Source organism: Cherax quadricarinatus, chromosome 96, assembly GCF_038502225.1.
Source record: "Cherax quadricarinatus isolate ZL_2023a chromosome 96, ASM3850222v1, whole genome shotgun sequence".
Classification (NCBI taxonomy): domain Eukaryota; kingdom Metazoa; phylum Arthropoda; class Malacostraca; order Decapoda; family Parastacidae; genus Cherax; species Cherax quadricarinatus.
The window spans coordinates 3863846-3876049 of NC_091387.1; the positions used below are offsets into that span (position 1 = coordinate 3863846).

At 40.4% G+C, this 12204-nt stretch overlaps 1 protein-coding gene across 1 annotated transcript; it reads right to left on the bottom strand.

The window, feature by feature from the left end:
• Positions 1 to 1894: 1894 nt before the first annotated feature.
• Positions 1895 to 6360, bottom strand: LOC128701740 (triosephosphate isomerase). The gene is made up of 4 exons (XM_053795631.2): positions 4676 to 6360; positions 3907 to 3998; positions 3480 to 3641; positions 1895 to 3210 (listed from the first exon to the last, which is right to left on the bottom strand). The coding sequence occupies exons 1-4, from the start codon at positions 4800 to 4802 to the stop codon at positions 2770 to 2772; spliced, it is 822 nt and encodes a 273-aa protein (XP_053651606.2). The 5' UTR covers positions 4803 to 6360; the 3' UTR covers positions 1895 to 2769.
• Between the last annotated feature and the right edge of the window lie 5844 nt (positions 6361 to 12204).

Below are 12204 nucleotides of genomic sequence, written 5' to 3' on the forward strand. Positions count from 1 at the left end.
TTATATATGTAAGCAGTTACTTCACTGAGCAAGGGGCTAGTAATCCCTTCTCTTGTATACATTACTAAAGTTATAAAGAGAAACTTTTCCTTTTTGGGTCACCCTGCCTTTGATACAGCTGGTTTGTTGAAAGAAGTAGTTACCTCACAATTCATATCTGGCTGCCTTTTAGATTGTATTTATATGTACTGTTCTATCCTTGCCAGCTGCTCAGTACTATCAGTTTGCTTAAGAGCATTCTGCAAATACAGTGGACCCCCGCATAACGATCACCTCCGAATGCGACCAATTATGTAAGTGTATTTATGTAAGTGCGTTTGTACATGTATGTTTGGGGGTCTGAAACGGACTAATCTACTTCACAATATTCCTTATGGGAACAAATTCGGTCAGTACTGGCACCTGAACATACTTCTGGTTTGAAAAAATATCGTTAACCGGGGGTCCACTGTACCTTCTCTTAATGTAATGGATTAATAGAGGGGAACAGGAGGCTGGTAATGGCAGTTATGGTGGATAGGGAAGTGTTTTATTCTGATAGTAACATAAACATAATATAAGAAAGAAGGAACACTGCAATAGGCCTACTGACCCATGCAGAGCAGGTCTATGGCCAACCCCCCAGATTAGCCCAATGACCCACCCAGTCTGGTCACCTCCACTCAAGGAAGGAGCACAGCACCAGACCCAGCAGCACAAGCTAGTCAGGTCCAACTCGCACCCACCCACACCCACTCATGTATTTATCTAACCTATTTTTAAAACTACACAAGGTTTTAGCCTGAATAACTGTACTTGGGAGTTTGTTCCACTCATCCACAACTCTATTACCAAACCAGTGCTTTCCTATATCCTTCCTGAATCTGAATTTTTCCAGCTTGAAACCATTGCTGCAAGTCCTGTCTTGGCTGGAAATTTTCAGCACACTACATTCCCTTTATTTATTCCTGTTTTCCATTTATATACCTCAATCATATCCCCCCTTATTCTACACATTTCGAGAGAGTGCAGATTCAGGACCCTCAGTCTATCCTATACATGGGATCATCTTTGTCATCCTCCTCTGTACGTTTTCCAGAGCATTTATATCCATTCTGTAATACGGTGACTTGAACTGAGCAGCATAGTCTAAATGAGGCCTAACCAAGGATGTATAGAGTTGAAGAACAACCTGAGGACTTCTATTATTTATACTTCTGGATATGAAGCCAAGAATTCTGTTCGCTTTATTGCGAACATTGATGCACTGTTGTCTTGATTTTAGATTACTGCTAACCAGAACTCCTAAATCCTTTTTGCAATCAGTAGTATTAAGATCTACATTATTTAGTTTATATGTGGCCTTGGTGGGAGACGGCCGACTTGTTGAAAAAAAAAAAAAAAAAAGTGGCATGAGCTAAATATTTTGTAGCCAACAGATTTTGTTGTTTCTGAGTCAGTTGACTCGGCGAATTTTATTTTGTATTCCGAAGTTCCTTGTGTAGAAGTGTGTTATATCGAGGGTTTACTTATTGAAACATCCAGAATTATAGATGCTACATGATGTGTTCCATATTTCCTCTGGCATACACTCCTCCTAAGGGATCTGGCATGATCTCAGTGAGGGATTTTACACAAGGAACTGGACTTATCCTCCCCTTTGGATTAAACATAAATGCCTCCCTTACCCCAGATGCCGTATCAATACCTATAAGTTTTGATGTCTGTGAGGGGCACTTGTTCGAAGGAATTAACCTTGACTTCAAATTTCTTAGATCAAAACCTGAGTGCCTCCCATTTCCCTAGCCATTGTATTGACCCTTATTGATTTAGCTCTTTCCCTTTATTAGAATAATAATATTACACTAATAATATCAGGGAGAATATTTTGTCATCGGTTACATAAACAAATAAGTAATATTACTGATTTAATTGAGGTACAAGTATATAAATTATATAACTTAACATACCATGCCACATTATTATAAGTGTTTAATAACTAAAGTAAAGAACTAGAATTTTTTTTAATAACACATCGGCCATTTCCCACCAAGGCAGGGTGGCCTGAAGAAAGAAGAAACAGTCATCATCATTCACTCCATCACTGTCTTGCCAGAGGTGTGCCTACACTACAGTTAATATTACAAGCACCGAACATCTAAATTAAATAAATAATAATCGACTTTCATTCAAATTTATAAATACATGTACCTTTGACAAGAATCACATATAAGTCGTGGGGAAGAAATTATTGAATAATGATTTACAAAAAAAAAAAAAAATACAAAAATCCTTTCTATGGTGATGGGAAGATAGAGTACTGAAGGTGCGCCTCTCCCTTGGATCAAACCACAGTGTCATAGACTCCAGGTGCTGTATGGCCCCTATGAGTTTAGCATTTCCCCACGAATATAATAATTGTAATCTTGTCATGATAGCTGCAAGGTTCAACAGGGCTGTGCAGACCTAATGTGGAGGGGTTTGGTTGATGAGGTTTCAAGTCTAGTGTTGTGTTGTATGACCCTTTAGGTTTAGTGATTTATAATATTTATCTACTACATAAGGGGTCATTGAGGTTGCATATCACCTGTACACCATCAGTCAAGAATACTTTAGTTTGTAAATCCTTCAAGGTACATACTTTGATGGCAATTAAGGGCTTTTAATCAAAAGAATTAGAACCACTCTTGGATCATATCTCATTGTGTCCTATTTCCACAGTTCTATATAACTCCAAGGGGTTTTGCTATCCTCTCGGATGTAATATGTAAAGCTTGTTAGCCGGACTGTTTATATTGCCCTGGACATATGTTCATATGAGGAGAAAATGTCAACAAGTCTGGAGATGTGAGAACTTCTGGCATTGATAATGTCAACAATGTCAGGCTTGAGAGCTGAGCTTCCCACCAGGAAGCCATCGAGGTCCTTCAACTTAGCTAGTTCCTGACAGTTGTTGGAGGAGACTGAACCAGCATAGATGATGCGAGTTGTGTTGGCCACCTTGTCTGAGATGTTATGACACAGCCAGTGACGCAGCATGGCCAGGGCCTCCTGTACCTGGGCTGGAGTGGCCAATATTCCAGTATTGCTGGCCCACAATGCCTCAAACGCTATCACTACACTTGACCAGTCACTGATGCTTCTAGCCAGGTATTCCATCTGTTCAAACAATACTTCCTCTGTCCTCTGACTGTCTCTGTCTTCCTTCCTCTCACATACATTTGCCACCACCTGCAACAACATCAATAATATAAGTTAAGCTCTCTTGCAAACATCAACACCAGCAATAACATCAGTAATGTAAGCTGTGTTGCAAACCTCAACACATATCAGAACTACTAATATCACACTTGGCAAACCTGAACAATTCTATTAAAGTTCAACTTATACTTTTCTTATATTAAATTGAAATGTAAATTTGATATTGACTTCAACTCACTACTATAGTTTGAAAACACAAGTTTCATTTTGGGAGAATGTAAGAGTGATGAAAGGGTTACCTTAATTCCTGCTTTTTGGGCGTGAGCGACCTTTTCACTGATGAGATGATCAGGTTCATTAAATATAGTCCTGCGTTCAGGGTGACCCAGGATGACCCACTCTCCTCCACAGTCATGAATCATGGCCGGTGAGATCTCTCCACTAAAGTTACCACTTTCAACCTGTTCAAAAAAAACATGGAATTATAAATATAAGCTGTATCACCCATATGGGTTTGGCACTTTTTTAGTACACGTAATTATAACTACAGTAGAGCACAGAAGGCAATAGTTACACTACCAGTTATGTTCTTCCAAACCCTGTTGAAGCAACAGTGTACAACAGACAATACAAGTATGTTGTACCTTATAACAGTATAAAACAGAGACAATATAAGCACATTGTACTATATAACAGTATACAACAGACAATACAAGCAGGTTGTACCTTGTAACAGTTTTGAGCAGCTACAGCAATCTGGGGTGGAAGTTGGTCTCTGGCATAAGACAAGTAGCAGGATGGACATCCAACCACTGCCTCTGTTGGGGTAAACACATGTTAATATTTGTTCTCACAAAACTAATAATACAAAAAATATACATTTGTTATTAGCATCTCAAGTTTTTCCAAGTAATGCCAGATTAAATCCCCTCAGTGGGCTATTGTTCCAAGGAATTAGCCTATCCTACCTCTCTGTGTACATGATTGCTTCTCATTTTCCCAGGCACTATATGACCCTCACAGGTTTACTATTCCCTATTGAATGTAATAATGTCTGATTAAATGATTTATTTTGTGTCTTTCTGTGTATGATGCTAAAGTGTGAGGGCATTACTTGGGTTATTAAACCAGGATTACATTAGACAGCTAGCAGTGTGGCTTATTTGGATTGGATTTCTTTAAACCAGGATAACCCAAGAAAGCTAAGTAATGTGGCTTATTTTGATTGGAATTCCTTGCTCCTCTTCCCTATGATGCCACCCACAAGTCAAATAAATCCCCCATACCTATTTATTGCTAGGTGAATGAGGAGGCAGGTTCAATATCTGCTCATACAATTCGTCCTATCCAGGACTCGAACCTGGCTCTTCTAGAGAGTGTGAACCACTCTACCAGTGAACTACAAGGTGACATTTAACATAATGTGGTAACAGTTAACATCTTCAAGATACATCAACATAAAAAGATGACATTAAAACATGTGGAAGGTGCTCACCTGTGTTGGGGTCCAGAGAGGCAGCTGTCATGAACTTCACGATGTTATCGATGCGAGATTTGGTCACATTCATCTTCCAGTTACCGATCACGAAGAACTTCCTTGGGCTGGACATGTTGGGTTTCATTATTGTGATACTAATTTAGTGAGTACTTTCAATGCAGTGAGTGAGAGTTACAGTTTGTTGAACAGTGATAGTTTTGTGAGTACTTCTCAGCACTTTTCTGGCTTAGTGCTTCTTTTTTATTATAATAATAATAATAATTCAGCACTTTTCACTGCAGTGAACAATCAGTACTGTGTACAATATGTCCCAGATCACACTATAACTTATAGAATGCTATAAACTAGAGGAGACTTCAACGTTTTTTCTATTGATCTGTATGACTATATGGTAATGCTGATCAGTCTCCTGGTGCTACTATCACAAGCAGTGAACAGTGGCTTAGTGACAGTAGCAGACAGTGCCTCGACTTATATACTTGCTACCAAACAGGAAATGATGTAAACCCTTCTTGTTGCTTACGTCTGAGCTGCTTATGACATAAATATTTTCTTTTATGTATTTTCACAAAATGCGTAAGTACGCTACAATGATGAATAGGGAAGATTTTGATTGTTTTTCGGTTTTGTTTTAGTGTCAAGAAAATTTAGGGTTGAAGAAAAAAGTTGTTTTTTGGATTTTTATCCCAGAGGGTTTAAAAACTCAGGATTACCCAAGAAAGCCAAGTACGTAGTGTGCCTTATTTCCATTGTAATGCGTAGGTACTTCCCCCACATGATTACCAACAACCCGACTAATCAAGGATTGGTGTGTGATTGGCAAAAAGAGGATTGAGTCTCCACCAAGCCTTGTGCTGATTGACCCACACAGGTTTACCTCTTCATGAAATACAATAACTCCTTCCCATAACAGTCAATGACTCCTAGGCACCTATATACTGCTAGGTGAACAAAGGCAGCAGGTGTTAGGAGACTGGCCCATACTCACCACCCCTAGAAGTCTAATGGTTATAATCAAAACCATAAATTTTAAAGGGGTGGAGGGGTAAGCCGGTGGAAGGCCTCAGTCAGATGACCAAAAACTCCATTCATTCATTCATTCATTCGTTATGGATTTGCCGGTACTTTCGGCCTGGGTCTTCTCCAGATGGTGACCAAGTGGTGGCCCCCGGGTTGGGGGTGTTGTTCATCTTTCTTCTGTCTTCTTTCTTGGGCCCTCCGGGTGGAGGGTAACATCATCTCTCTTGTGGTGACTTCCCAGGGGGTAGTGTCATCTCATTTCGTATCTTCATCAGCAGGCGTCTCTAGGGCCAAAAACTCCAGTGGTGGATCATCATATGACTAAGACCCATGTCAGGAAACACTTGTCCTGTTTCCTGACAAACCTTAAATGGGCTTTATATGTGGCTCTGTAATATTAAGGTACAGTCCCTGGCTCCATTATGTACCTCTTATAATGTTGAGGTACAGTCCCTAGACCCATTATGTGCCTCTGTAATATTGAGGTACAGTCCATGGACCCATTATGTACATCTTATAATGAGGTACAGTCCTTGGACCTATTATGTACCTGTAATGTTGAGGTACAATCCTTGGACCCATTATGTACTTCTGTAATGTTGAGGTACAGTCCCTGGACCCATTATGTGCCTCTGCAATGTTGAGGTACAGTCCCTGGACCCATTATGTGCCTTTGCAATGTTGAGGTACAGTCCCTGGACCCATTATGTGCCTCTAATGTTGAGGTACAGTACCTGGACCCATTATGTGTGTCTTTAATGTTGAGGTACAGTCCCTGGACCCATTATGCACCTCTGTAATGTTGAGGTACAGTCCCTGGACCCATTATGTGCCTCTGTAATGTTGAGGTAGTCCCTGGACCCATTATGTACCTCTGTAATGTTGAGGTACAGTCCCTGGACCCATACCTCTGTAATATTGAGGTACAGTCCCTGGACCCATTATGTGCCTCTGTAATGTTGAGGTAGTCCCTGGACCCATTATGTACCTCTGTAATGTTGAGGTACAGTCCCTGGACCCATTATATACCTCTGTAATGTTGAGGTAGTCCCTGGACCCATTATGTACCTCTGTAATATTGAGGTACAGTCCCTGGATCCATTATGTGCCTCTAATCTTTTGAATACCATCCACAGGATGGGTATAGGGTTCATAACAAAAATATTAAACGTAGCATCATTATTAAGAAAAGAACAGGAATTTTTTGGGTAGGTTTATAATTAATCAAAAGGGGAGAGAGACAGGAAACACCAGTAATCTCCCCAACACAAAACGTTTAACGGCCTTCTGATTTTTCACAATTGACAGGATGTTAGTATCTCTCTCAATGGTTACTATCTGCCAACTCATTACACAGATTTATAGTTTTAGTTGTGCCGCCTGAGCAGCTAGTTTGTTAATGAGTCCTTATTAAGACTCTATTAGGCATAATATTAATAATAATAATAATAATAATAAAATAACATTTAAGAAAATTGGGAGTTTCATTTCAAAACAGTAGTCTAGAACTTATAAAGGCTCAAGAGCTGTAGATCAACACTCTCAAGAGATGTGAGGAACTTAAAAAAAATAAGTATAACCGCTGTATGTCACTTACAGCAGCATTGACGTAAATAAGTAAATTTATTCAGATATACACAAATACAGTTACATAGATTATCATACATAGCAGCATATGTGTAGAGAACCTGGGATAACCCAAAAAAGTCAGAGTGATTAATTTACATTGATGTCCTTTTAAAACATTATTATACTATAAAGGAATGAGTTATTTATATTTACATGTGTGTTAACTACAAATATAAAAAATCATTCTCCTCCCTTTCTGTCGCTACAATCATTAGGTACCTTTTGGCACTCTTCTTGAACTGGGACTGGCTTTGACATGTGCAGGCAGTCTGTTTCATTCCTTTATTACTGTACAATAAAAGGTGTTTGAAGCCTGGCCACTGACTGTGGCTACTACAAAGTTGTGCTCTCTCCCCCTAGTACTATGATTGTTCTCTCTCCCTAGTACTATGATTGTTCTCTCCCCCTAGTACTATGATTGTTCTCTCCCCCTAGTACTATGATTGTTCTCTCCCCCTAGTACTATGATTGCTTTGGTTCCCAACCTTGACAAAATTAGTAGCAAGATATTCTGGACACTGTTTGTGACCAATTTTATAAACTTGATTTAACTTCTGTTTTACTCTGTCTTCAACATTCAACATATCCAATTGTTGTAATTCATCCTGGCCTACATGTTCTTCTGGATCCAGGTCCAGGATGAATCTTACCATCCTGGCCTACATGCTCTCCTGGATCCAGGTCCAGGATGAATCTTACCATCCTGGCCTACATGTTCTTCTGGATCCAGGTCCAGGATGAATCTTACCATCCTGGCCTACATGTTCTCCTGGATCCAGGTCCAGGATGAATCTTACCATCTTGGCCTACATGTTCACCTAGATCCAGGTCCAGGATGAATCTTACCATCCTGACCTACATGTTCTCCTAGATCCAGGTCCAGGATGAATCTTACCATCCTGGCCTACATGTTCTCCTAGATCCAGGTCCAGGATGAATCTTACCATCCTGGCCTACATGTTCTCCTGGATCCAGGTCCAGGATGAATCTTACCATCCTGGCCTACATGTTCTCCTAGATCCAGGTCCAGGATGAATCTTACCATCCTGGCCTACATGCTCTCCTAGATCCAGGTCCAGGATGAATCTTACCATCCTGGCCTACATGTTCTCCTGGATCCAGGTCCAGGCTGAATCTTACCATCCTGGTCTACATGTTCTCCTGGATCCAGGTCCAGGCTGAATCTTACCATCCTGGCCTACATGTTCTCCTGGATCCAGGTCCAGGATGAATCTTACCATCCTGGCCTACATGTTCTCCTAGATCCAGGTCCAGGATGAATCTTACCATCCTGGCCTACATGCTCTCCTAGATCCAGGTCCAGGATGAATCTTACCATCCTGGCCTACATGTTCTCCTGGATCCAGGTCCAGGCTGAATCTTACCATCCTGGTCTACATGTTCTCCTGGATCCAGGTCCAGGCTGAATCTTACCATCCTGGCCTACATGTTCTCCTGGATCCAGGTCCAGGCTGAATCTTACCATCCTGGCCTACATGTTCTCCTGGATCCAGGTCCAGGCTGAATCTTACCATCCTGGTCTACATGTTCTCCTGGATCCAGGTCCAGGCTGAATCTTACCATCCTGGTCTACATGTTCTCCTGGATCCAGGTCCAGGATGAATCTTACCATCTTGGCCTACATGTTCACCTAGATCCAGGTCCAGGATGAATCTTACCATCCTGGCCTACATGTTCTCCTGGATCCAGGTCCAGGCTGAATCTTACCATCCTGGCCTACATGCTCTCCTGGATCCAGGTCCAGGACGAATCTTACCATCCTAGCCTACATGCTCTCCTAGATCCAGGTCCAGGATGAATCTTACCATCCTGGCCTACATGCTCTCCTGGATCCAGGTCCAGGCTGAATCTTACCATCCTAGCCTACATGCTCTCCTGGATCCAGGTCCAGGATGAATCTTACCATCCTGGCCTACATGCTCTCCTGGATCCAGGTCCAGGCTGAATCTTACCATCCTGGCCTACATGCTCTCCTGGATCCAGGTCCAGGATGAATCTTAACATCCTGGCCTACATGCTCTCCTGGATCCAGGTCCAGGATGAATCTTACCATCCTGGCCTACATGTTCTCCTGGATCCAGGTCCAGGATGAATCTTACCATCTTGACATACATGCTCTCCTGGATCCAGGTCCAGGATGAATCTTACCATTTTGTTCAGGGTGATTTGTAGTCAATCTTTCAGTTTTTGTCAAGGCAGAGTACCATGAAGAGCAAACGTAGTCCATATGACATTGTATAAGAGCTAGACATAGGGTCCTGCGAGCCTCAGTAGTCAGTAGGTAGACACTGCTTGTCTGTAGAGGTTCGAAGCCAGTTGGTAGAGGCATTTTCCAGTTATTACATGGGTCTTACAATGTTCCCCTTACATTGTGAATCCTAATTTATGGAAAATGATCCAGCATTGAAGGGTTGAAATCGATCGGATGAAATATTCTCAAAGACCTCAAGATCAGATGAAATATTCTCAAAGACTTTTTTTTTTTTTTTTTATTCTAGATATTTTATACTATGTATGATATGTATGATTTTCTTTCTTTTTGGGTCACCCTGCCTAGGTGGTAGACGGCCAACTTGTTGAAAAGAAAAAATATGATAATTGTACTTATGTGCACCTGTGCCTAAATAAGCTTACTTACCAGTCACCAGGTACCTGGATGTTAGTCACTTTACACCTGCTATCACTTCACCAAGCAGTAAAATAAGTACATATCTGGGTGTAAGTCACCTTACACCTGCTGGCACTGTTCACTTAGCAGTAAAATAGGTGCCTGGGTGTTAGTCACCAGGTGTGGGTCACATCCTGAGACAATATTAACCTAATTTTCTCAAAATGCATTGCATAACCATGTACATACATACTTTCTATATAACTGTTTCTATATAGTATGTCACTGATGTCAGGTATGGTCTGTATACCTTGCACATGTACTTGCAGAAATAAAGATTAAGCACACCCTTCCAGCCTGAATACTTGGCAGCTGGACAAGCACCTAAAGTAAGTACCAGGCCATGGACCGGGCCGCAGGGGCGTCGACCCCCAGAACACCCTCCTGGTATACTCCAGGCATCCTGGTATATATTAACATGATAACATCGTGCAGTTGCTACAGATTTGTTGGCTGCACATTCATGTCGCAAACCTCCCATTCCACCATATCCATTCATGCAACTATTGCCTTACATGGCAATGTTGCACAAATCTTTTCCTATTTATACATGTGCTAGCATTAAAAATTTGAAACGATCAAATGAGACATTCTTAGGTAATGAACAAAAACCTTGGAAGGAAAAAATATCAAGCAACCACTATATGGCACACTTTTGGGGATATGTAATTTTTATTATATTCATAGAAAAGCACTAAACCCATAGGTGTTGTGGAATTTTTTATAATTTTCCTAAATTTAGTGTAAAAAAAATAAATACTGTCATGTAATATTTAAAATGAATTGTTGGTGTGACTCTGAAAATAAAAACAGGAATTACACATAAAATGAATCGTCACACTGGAGGAGGAGAACTGTATGACCCTTATAGGTTTAGCACTTCATTTTTTATTATTGATGGAGGAGAGAGACGAGGACAGTACAGCGATGCATCACTGGTAGTGCAATTGAGTATGATTAATCTGGTATCATCGAGGCCAAAAATGGGTTTATTGGCTGGAATCGAGGATTAGAAGTTTATTTAGCATCCTCTGAAATGGTAAATGAATTTATAACTTGTGAAGCAGCTCCAATATGACTGTATAAGCAGAAATAAGTGGACTGCAAATTTGAGCAGCCCACATTACATATATGCTTACCCTTAAGTCCCTGGACCCATTACGTACCTCTGTAATCTGTAAATACCTTTGTAACTTGTCATGATTGTGACTAGACCTACCTGGAGTTCATTACCTTTGTAAATTGTGAGTTCATTACCTTTGTAAATTGTGAATTCATTACTTCTATAACTTGCTCAGCTATCAAAACTTTGGAGTCCAGTCCCTGGACCAATTATGTACCTCTGCAACCTTTTGACTACCGCCCACAGGATGGGTATGGGGTGCATAATAAACATATTAAACTAAAAAACTAACCTTAATTAGCAGTATGTATATATTGCCTTGGCTACTGCATATATTCTGATAGGGATGCATTAGGATGTGGCCACTATAATTGTAAGTTAATGTCTATAATTTGGCATTTTTAATTATTGTGATAATATTCAAGTATTGAGAAATCTTACCCAGTCTCTGTGTTCACTAGTATTCCCATTAACCATTTCTGGAGATAAAGTCCTTAAAAATTTATACAATCTACTATCTTATAATTTACCAATATTATTGGTATTAATTTTTTATATATGTGATATTTGACAGGCCCGCCTGTGGGTGGGAGAGGCATGATGCTGCCTGATGTCTCTCAAATCCCATCTAGCTCTGAGGTACAACTAACATTGGTAAATTGATGTCAGCTAGACCTGTATACCTTGTCCATGTACAGTGGACCCCCGGTTAACGAACTTTTTTCATTCCAGTAGTATGTTCAGGTGCCAGTACTGACCGAATTTTTTCCCATAAGGAATATTGTGAAGTAGATTAGTCCATTTCAGACCCCCAAACATACACGTACAAACGCACTTACATAAATACACTTACATAATTGGTCGCATTGGGAGGTGATCGTTATGCGGGGGTCCACTGTACTTGTAGAAATTAAGATTATTATTATTATTATTAATAATATTATTATTATTCAATAAATTGTTGCTTAGTTGTGCCCCTCTTAAATTATGTGGGCAAAATATTATTTTCCATTCCCCTGGGAATGGGAAATAATCAGGTTTGATCCAAGGAAGAGAATGGTAGCC

Bases quoted from the DNA above. Each gene is read 5' to 3' on its own strand.
- LOC128701740 (XM_053795631.2), bottom strand. From the start codon at position 4,802: ATGAAACCCAACATGTCCAGCCCAAGGAAGTTCTTCGTGATCGGTAAC. The intron at 3,642-3,906 runs GTACAACCTGCT...TTTTTTGAACAG, and splicing joins CTGCTCAAAACTGTTACAAG to GTTGAAAGTGGTAACTTTAG. The intron at 3,211-3,479 runs GTAACCCTTTCA...ATGTTGTTGCAG, and splicing joins CCCAAAAAGCAGGAATTAAG to GTGGTGGCAAATGTATGTGA.